General features: G+C 45.7%; 1 protein-coding gene and 1 non-coding gene across 2 annotated transcripts; both read left to right on the top strand.

Moving 5' to 3' along the window:
- The first annotated feature begins 140 nt into the window (after positions 1 to 140).
- Trnac-gca lies at positions 141 to 212 on the top strand. Its single transcript has one exon. It is a non-coding gene; the product is annotated as a tRNA-Cys (tRNA).
- A 2,742-nt stretch (positions 213 to 2,954) lies between these two features.
- On the top strand, positions 2,955 to 4,476 carry LOC122616630 (protein yellow). Its single transcript, XM_043792159.1, has 2 exons — positions 2,955 to 3,864; positions 3,926 to 4,476. The coding sequence occupies exons 1-2, from the start codon at positions 3,012 to 3,014 to the stop codon at positions 4,219 to 4,221; spliced, it is 1,149 nt and encodes a 382-aa protein (XP_043648094.1). The 5' UTR covers positions 2,955 to 3,011; the 3' UTR covers positions 4,222 to 4,476.
- Positions 4,477 to 9,195: the final 4,719 nt, after the last annotated feature.

Here is a 9,195-nt window from a genome sequence, read left to right on the forward strand (position 1 = left end):
CACAGCCGTGTGATTCACACCCAGAGTTTCGCGAAACAGTTCCAAATTGATTTCATTTCTATTTTAAGATAAATGCAAAGGCGGCATTTTATCTCAGCCGGGAACTTTAAAAGGCGCTCCGAGTTCGGGCAATTCAAGTCGGGGGTATAGCTCAGGGGTAGAGCATTCGACTGCAGATCGAGAGGTCCCCGGTTCAAATCCGGGTGCCCCCTGGAACCACATTTTTGGTCATATTTTTTTGCGGCCTGCTTAAGGCTCTTTGTGGACTAAGGTGGTTTTGGGGGCGCTTGAGTTAAAGGTGTATCCGCCAGACGTGGCCGTTGAACCCGCAAAGAACCCAGGCATCGAATGGCAGCGAATAAAAATGCTTTGACACATTCGAGTGGGAGGAAGAGGAGCTGTTGGTGTTGGTGTCCAGCTGCCGAGTCCTTTGTTTGTCCGGCGTCCTTGTGGGGATGGAGCAGCACGTGCAGCGAATTATGGCCAGCACTGGGCTTACATTAAATCACAAAATGTTTAATCTTCTTACAGCAAATAACTTTTCCCAGCAAATGACCATCGGCGGGTCAACATTTTGATAACCCTTTCATCGGGGGTCACACTGGCTGCTCCTTCCGCATGCGGGAATGAGGTCGTCGGACCGGTCTGTCCATAATGCCAAATTACATGCAGATTGAACTTTTGTGAATTCCGATTCAATAAACTGCCACAAGTCGCCCTCACCCGATCGTAATCCCCGAATTTATGGCACACACATGCCCCAAAGCAGGCGGATGTGATATGTGTGGGCGGGATTGTCAGTCAGGCCAACATCTCCGGTGAATCTGTGGATAAATATTTATGTGCTCCCATATAAATAAAAGCAAAGTATGCAAATGGAAATTTAACGATGCTAAGACTTTTTTACTCTGTAAAGAAGGCCTACAGATGCGATTATTAGAAAGCGTATAATCAGCAATAGTTTATACATCTTTAAATGATTAAGATCGAAGTCAACAATAAAGTTGAGTACTAAATCTCATCATATCATCATCATATGCCATGGATAGTGTATTTGTATCATTTGAAAATATTGAATGTAAAATACTCATTGATAGCATTGATTGTGTGCAAAAAGTGAATATTCCATATGCACACCAGATAGCAGCAGGGTGCCAAGCGCAATTTGTCGGCGAGTCAGAATGAAACGAATGAATCGAAATAAATTCAATTATTGCAAAACAATTAAACTAAGATGGGCCACTGGATAAAGGCAATAATTTATGGCGATTGCAAGAGGTTAAGAGCCAATGTGGACAACTTTAAGCAGACGTAAACAAAACTTGGCCGACGAAAGAAAGCCAGCAAAGTGAAAGCAAAGCACATAAATTAGGCGAGCGGCGAAATGTATGGGAAGATTAACTTTAAGCGCAGCTCATGACTTATTAATACCCTGTACTCTCTGTAAGCCTCTGCAAACTTTATTTAAAAACCAATTTAAATGTAGGTTTACCAATCAGCAGAAACATATCACTTTTGGAGTAAGGATATTTAATCATATAAATCCGTTTATATCAAGTAATCAGTGAGTTATAGCCCAGCCTGGAGTTCAGCATTTCCAAAGAAGTTTGTCAGAAGTTTTCATTTAATTTATGTGAAATTCCCGGTAAAGAAAATCGCTTTTCTCAGCACAAAGTTAAAAAAGCATGAACCTCATTTGGCCCATTTACCAAAACAAATCAAACGTGACCACAGACAATTCTTTTTGCACATTTTTTCGCTGCTGCGGGACAACGAAAAAAAAAACCGACAAATTATTGGCTTATTTGCGTTTTCAATTGGATTTTTATTGGCACATATATAAGAAGGTGAACTTTGTTTTGGGGAGCGCGGGAAAGTGCGAGCGCGTTTTAAAGAAGTCGCACATAATCTCCGACTTTGCCAAATGACGCATACGCCCCGTTAACGGGCCATAAACAAAAACTGTCAATGTAATGTGTGGCAAACGGCCTGCGGAAAGTGGGAAAGTGGGGCCATGGTTTTCCCGAGCAGTGGATGGTTTCCCCAGCTAATGGGGGTCAGTCGGCATTCGGCAGTCGCCCGGCGGTCTCTTATCTACCCCCGAAAAGTTTTTGTTTGTGGCTTTTTGTGGGAGGTAAGTGTTTACATAAATTATGTCAGATGAGTAGCCCGGAAATGCTTGTCATCAATTTTTTGCGCTCCATCTATGTGTGTATGTGCGCTTGTCTCGTATAAATCATTCCGGGGGTGTGGGGGAAAAGCCAACCGGAATGCGGGTTTCGGCTGACAATTTAACATGCCAAACACGTTGGTTTTGGTTTGGGGCGATTCCGGGTTGTCGTCTGCCCGTATCGAGGGCCTTAACCTATTTAGGGGCAATTACGGTGATGGAAATGGCGAAATGGCAAAATGGCCCAGGAATTCTGCTGGGAAATCCCGGGGATGCTGAGATTTTTCTCTCACTATTCCAATCACTCTGTGTTGGCCAAATCGCAGATTGAGGTCATTCTATTGCCGGCAATTAATTAGCTAAAAATATCTCCGGCAATCTGCAGACACTTCTCGGGCTTCCGTTTTCAATTGACTGCAGTAATTGCAATGCCATTTAGTTAGTCGATTGGATAATTGCAGGAGGAATGTGCCCTTCGCCTTGGTCCTTTAGCGCCTTGGGAAAACTTCTTAGGCTTCTGTCCTGGAATGGCTGGTTAATAGTTGTATAATGAATTCAAAACCATCTAATTAATCTATACAAGTGCATATGAATAGCACAAGTTAAAGATACCATTTCAACTATAAATGCAATTGGTTTTCAACCGCGTTTGCTGGTACACTCTTGCCAAGGTTATACCGCTAGCAAAAAATCACTTCAAAAGCTATGAATTGGTTGCGAGGCACGTTGCCGTTTGGTGGTCAGATTCTATGGGGTGTTGGGTTATATAAGCACGCCACTTGGCCAAATTGGGGAGCAGAACACGAACGTCGTTGCCACACCATTAACAATTGCTTCCACGATGAGACTGCACTTGGTCCTGATCCTTGGATGTTGCCTGGCCGGATTGGCCCACTCGCAGGGCACCAAGTACGGACTGTGGACTCCGGATCGGGCGCACTCCGATTCCCAGCCCATCCAGTGGACCGGTGGTCAGTTCGAGTTCCCCTGCGCCAGCACCAAGTCGCTCTTCAAGAGCTCCGGAAAGTTCATACCCAAGAATGTGATTGCCACGCGGGCCCAGCTCATTGGAGACACCATCTATCTGGCCCTGCCGCGCTACAGGAAGGGAGTTCCGGCCACGCTGGTGAAGACCAGTGCCAAGCCGGGCACCTGCTCCACCACCTTCAAGCCCTATCCCTGCTGGGACCTCCAGGAGGAGGGCAACTGCAAGGCCCTGCAATCGGTGGTGGATCTGGTGGTGGACCAGAACGAGGTGCTCTGGGTCTTGGACACGGGTATCGTGAACACTCTGGAGACTCCGGTTCGCAAATGTCCCCCGAAAGTGGTGGCCATGTCGGTGAAAACGGGCAAGGTTCTGAAGACCGTCTCCCTGGAGGGCCTGACTTCCAGCAGTTCCCGTCTCCAATACCTGGTGGTGGACTACGCTCCGGATGGCGGCTGCTTCGTCTACGTTAGTGATGCCGCCAATCGGGCCATCATCGTGTACAATCTCCAGGCGGACAGGGGATTCAGGGTGGTGCTGCCCAAGGCCGTCACCGCCGGCTGTCGGTCGAGGGATGTGCTCTACATAGCCCTCATCCGCAGGGATTGCGGCTCCACGGAGCTGTACTTCACGTACCTGAGCACCAGCAAGCTGTTCTCCCTGAAGTCGGAGTACCTGAGGAGTGGAGTGGCCGATGGACGCATCTTGGGTGAGTTTAATTTGGTCATTTTTTGGTTTCCACTGTAAATTAATTGCGGTATCCTTTGCAGATCTCGGCAAGAAGCCCAGTCGCATGGTCATCATTGGCACGGACAACGGCTCGGCGATCTTCTTCCGGAACGAGGGCGACGCGGAGGTGTACCGCTGGGACACGAACTCCACGTTTGCGGAGGCCAACTTCAAGCCGGTTTACCGCAGCCAGACCTGCCAGCTGGTGACCCACGCGGTGCCCGATTACAAGCGGAATACGATGCGCGTCCTGCAGAGCAACTTCCCGGATTACATGCAGAACCGCGTTGGCTGCGGCGCCATCCAGCAGCTGGGTCTGATGCAGGGCTGTTGGTAAACATGTTGACACCCACTTTTGGCCACCACTCGCCTCCCACAAGCCAATCCGATCCAGTAGACCCCGTAGAGAAAGCTAAAAAACTGAGAATGCCATTGCAGTTAGATTGGCAATAACCGAGAATGCGTCGCTTTTATGGGCCCTCGAGTATTGGTATTTGCATTTGGTTTTCGTGTTTTGTACATAAACTAACGACTTTGGTCGCTATTGTTGTTATCTAAGCTAAGCAAATAAACGTTTCATATTCGTACGGAACGAGAGGAGTAAATATTTGGGGCTACTGTCGCAGATAAGTCAAAAAGAGTCGGCATAGCACCATATGTAAATCGGGAGTGCACATGGTCAGCATTTCGTCTGATTTAATTGCTTACTTTAACGATTTTATTGCTGAATATACATTACCTTTCTCGAATCTGAACTTTGTTCTTGCCATAAAACTTGGGGAAAAACAGCGACCTTAATTAAGCTAATTGGATATCCTCCTGCACTACTAAAGTGCTCAGTTGCCTCGATTATACTGCCCCGCCCATATCTCTTCGCCTTTCACTGGCGGAAAAGCGAGAGGATCGAACTTCGCCACCTGGAGATGTTGGGTGCGGAAAAGACCAGGGAAGTGTTAATTGGAAGTTGGCTGATAAATTGCACGGCATCCCTTGCAGTGGCTTCCGATTCCGTATATTCTGTATATTCCGTCGACTCAGTCGGAAAAACAGCCGCAAGGCGCCGCGGGAAATTGCGCTCGATATAAAATCAATTAATCAGCAACTCTGTCTGTGCGCCGCGAGTGTGACCTTTGCCCCGGGGGGCTGCGCTATGGCTTCGTGGCGTGTTAACTGCGCCCACTCGCAGTCTGGAGTGGATCATGGCCTGCACCCATGGAGCCCCAATAAATGTGCCAATGTGCCACCCAGCTGTGCTCCAAAAATACCAAACGGAATAAAAGTCACCCGAATCAACTCCAGTCCCTCGCGGAATCGGAAACGCTGGGAGTGGGAGCAGCTGCCACCGAAAAGGCCACGATAAACTTGTCTCCTCTCGCTTGATTTACAAATGCTAAACGTGGGTGTTTTGGCCTTCAAAGAGCCGGGCAAGAGTTCGTTTCACAACCCAAACAAAGAGTGGGAAGAGCTTAAATAAGCTTGCAGCTTTGATACCGAACCAACACGGAAGACACAAACAGACTGAAATATTAAAAACCATAACCATTTCTGTGGGTAAACAAACCTCAGTACCAAAATAATAACTTGGCCTAATTGGGGGGTCTCAATTGGGGCATTTGTTTTTGAGTCCAGAGGTCCGGAAGGTATATGTGTTGAAGTGGAAATGACAGATAAGCTCCGAATTGAGTAGCTTCATAACTCATTAATTTTTAAAGTTCAACGAACAAATTCCCTTCCCAAGGGGCATCACAAAGTATTTACTTTGATGTGACGAAATACACAATAAGTACGTTTGTGGAAGTACCGGAAAGATAACTGGGCCCGCAGACAGTCGGTTTTGAAGGCTTCTGTGTCAAAAACAAAAACCGAATGCTGCGAAGGCGGCAAAAAGGCAGTCAAAAGGCAGTCAAAGGAACGTCAGGAACGAAAGCATAAGTCCCGACGGGAGTGACAAACGATTTTCCGCTGCACAGGTTTTCCCCCAGCCTCATCTTTCTCAGACGAGGAGATGCACAAAAAACCTGGGATGTAATTAAATTATGCCCCGCAAAGCCGTATGAATATTTTAATTCTTCCTGCACATTTTCCAAAGGGGCGCAGCCAAGTGGAAAGCCCTGAAGTTGTGGAACTTTTAAGGCCCCTTAAATTTGCACACAACAATTATTTCGGAAGCACAAGTTAAGCTTGCCGGACATTTCAGTTATGTCTAAAGCCACTTTAAAGCCTCCGCCGCCAGGATAAATCAACTTCAATCCGCAGGAGATTGACAGACGAGAGAGTTCCTACGCCTCGGCACCCAAACTGACTGAGTGACTAGGGACTAGGGACCAGGGACAGGGACTGTCAAAATGCCACCACCGAAACGCCGAACACAAAAGGACCTCCTCAGACCCAAAGGAGCGCCCACTTGAAGTGGGTTTGACAGCGAATGGCAGCTTCCCTCAAATGCTTTGATTTCTTTTGTACTCCGGCGCCTGAATGGCACAAAACATCCGAGGCACCACTTCTCCGGTTAATCGAAAAGCGAGAAAATCGACAGAGCATCGGGCTCTAGTGGAAAATTGCAAATGAAAGCGTGAACACGAAGCGCAAATAAATCTGTTAACAAAATATCAACAACTTTCGCCGCCAGCTGTGCCACCTCCAAGAAGCCCTCAAAGTCCTGCGAACAGATAGTTCGTGTTGCCCTCGTTGATTTTGAATCTCCTTTAAGGGTTCACTGAAAGAATGGCAAAATGTTAGATACAGAACTAATAGAAATGACTTTTGGAGTAGGTTTGGAGTTGACGGAATGGTTAATACAAAGCGTATGTACATATACTCACGTGCTTTTCTCCAAGTGTATGTTCCCTCACATTGTCTGTCGTTTCTGCATTTCCATATGGACTGAGAGGATTATCGCTAGGGGGTCGACAAAGCTGCCCGCAACGAAATCCTGTTCTGCGGCCGGGCTGCCATGGCAGCGGAAGCTTTTCGGTCTCCGCCCCTGTCAAGTCAGCACATCCTGTCCTCCCATTTCCCCCCGAATTTCCTCGAATTTTCCCGAGCCTTGCTACGCGTCCATTTTCCGCTAACACGTCAACGCATCGCTTCATCTCCATGTGAATCTCGATTGAGAGACAACGCACTGGACGGGCGGCGTCTGCTCTGAGTGCTATCGGATATAGTTGGCCACTCAACGCAGCTCCCGGGGCGAGCCTTAATGCAAAGTAGCTAACTGGTTTAGAGACCCGCCCCCGGCGTGTGTGGCTGTGGGCGGGGAGTGGAAAATGGGAAATGGCCGAGGCGTAGGCCAAAAATGGGTGCCAAACGACTTCCGACCAGGCTTATTTTCAATGTGTCACGTGCTGGCAGGAAAATCAACAACAATGGGAAAATCATGCACAAGCGGAAAAACGAGAATTATCCTATGGGTTTTAAAGCGTACTTAAACAGTTTATTATTTATTAAAGTCTGCTTAAATATTTCAATTGCAAATGTGTCATTATGAAAATTATATCTTTGTACTCGTATCATCAATAAATATACATATGTGTACAAGTATGGAATGTCGGTTCGAACATATAGATGTCTCCCAAACGTAAATATTTATCGATTGTCTTAAAACTTTGACCTTGTGAAGTGTCAACCTTGACTGTCGAACCACCATAGTTTTGCGCCAATCGAGCGTCATTATCGTTTACTCTCAGTGCAGTCAACATGTCGAGTTTCGTGCCGAATAAAGAGCAAACGCCGACAGTGTTAATTTTCTGTTTTCATTTGAAGAAAACAGCAGCGGAATCGCACCGAATGCTTGTTGAAGCCTTTGGCGAACAAGTACCAACTGTGAAAACGTGTGAACGGTGGTTTCAACGCTTCAAAAGTGGTGATTTTGACGTCGACGACAAAGAGCACGGAAAACCACCAAAAAGGTACGAAGACGCCGAACTGCAAGCATTATTGGATGAAGACGATGCTCAAACGCAAAAACAACTCGCAGAGCAGTTGGAAGTAAGTCAACAAGCAGTTTCCAATCGCTTGCGAGGGATGGGAAAGATTCAGAAGGTCGGTAGATGGGTGCCACATGAGTTGAACGACATTTCATACTTGTACACCTGGTAAATATAATTTTTAAGATAACGAATTGTACATTATCTAATGTCTCACTTAAATAAATAATTTTAAGATAAATATTTTGTTATTATATTTAAGATTATTTGTCTACTCTTTATTTTCTGTACACATTTATAATTTTCGGCCGAAGGATAATCGAACTTCTTCTGTGGTTTGACGGCAAATCGATGCAATTGAAAAATAATTGAACATCTCGAACGCTTATTGAATGTCATTTGGAAACTCATGGGTGTGCGGATATGTAAGCACCCGGAGGACAATGAGGAGGAGCAGCAGGAGACGAGGTTGGGGATCTGGGCCAGAACTGGCATATCTAATGGATTCCCGCCGCGTGCAGGCATTCCACATTGTCAACGCTTCGCATTCCTGCGGCCATGCACGATGGGAAAAAGGAAAATTATTGATTTGGTTTTATCGGCACTTAGGCCCTAATAATTGAGATCCTCGCCTTTGGCCCACTCTTTTGTGCCCAGGAAAAGAGACGTGCGAAATGTGACATAAATTGAAGGATGATTTGGAAAAGGGAAATCTGTGTTTTCTTTTTTGGGGGAAGTTAATGCCGCCCTCGGGGGCTTGTCAATCAGAAATCTTTTCAAACTGAAGCTCAACGAGGCAGGAATATATTAACGAAATTTGGCAATTTAAATCTCGCTCCAAATATTTCATAATATCTTTTTATAGAAATTTAAATGAAAGTATTACAATATTACTTGAACCTAATTTTGGCTTAAAGCGACATAAGGAAGTACGTTTCTAGGCAGAATCTGTTTACTTCTCATTCCTCACAAAAACAGACTTTTTTTACAACGAATTCTATTTAGCTAAAGCCCTCAAAATTGCTGGAAAAACCATGTCATAAACTGCTGACGCTAATCAACATATGCTTTAAAAAAGAAACAGTGAGTAAGCTGGAGGAAGTAAATTGAAATGCAAACATAAATTTCGCCAAATATATCCGCACATAAATCTAACGTGAAGCAGTTGGAAGTGCGCAAGATACTCGTAGAATAAAAAGTAAATAAATACCAGCCCAAATAAGATAAACGAACGTTTTACGAGCACTCGAAGGGGATTTTAAACACATTCGCAGCAGGTTCTATTAAAAGGCCGTTGTAGTTGGGAAAACTGGGAAAAGTGGGAAAATTGGTGGGGTGGGTAGGTGGTCGTCGCAGTTTATCATTTCATTTGATGATTTATTACA

Source organism: Drosophila teissieri, chromosome 3L, assembly GCF_016746235.2.
Source record: "Drosophila teissieri strain GT53w chromosome 3L, Prin_Dtei_1.1, whole genome shotgun sequence".
Lineage (NCBI taxonomy): Eukaryota > Metazoa > Arthropoda > Insecta > Diptera > Drosophilidae > Drosophila > Drosophila teissieri.

Coding starts and splice junctions, on each gene's coding strand:
- LOC122616630 (XM_043792159.1), top strand. CDS start 3,012: ATGAGACTGCACTTGGTCCTGATCCTTGGATGTTGCCTGGCCGGATTG. Junction 3,865..3,925: donor GGCCGATGGACGCATCTTGG/GTGAGTTTAATT, acceptor TATCCTTTGCAG/ATCTCGGCAAGAAGCCCAGT.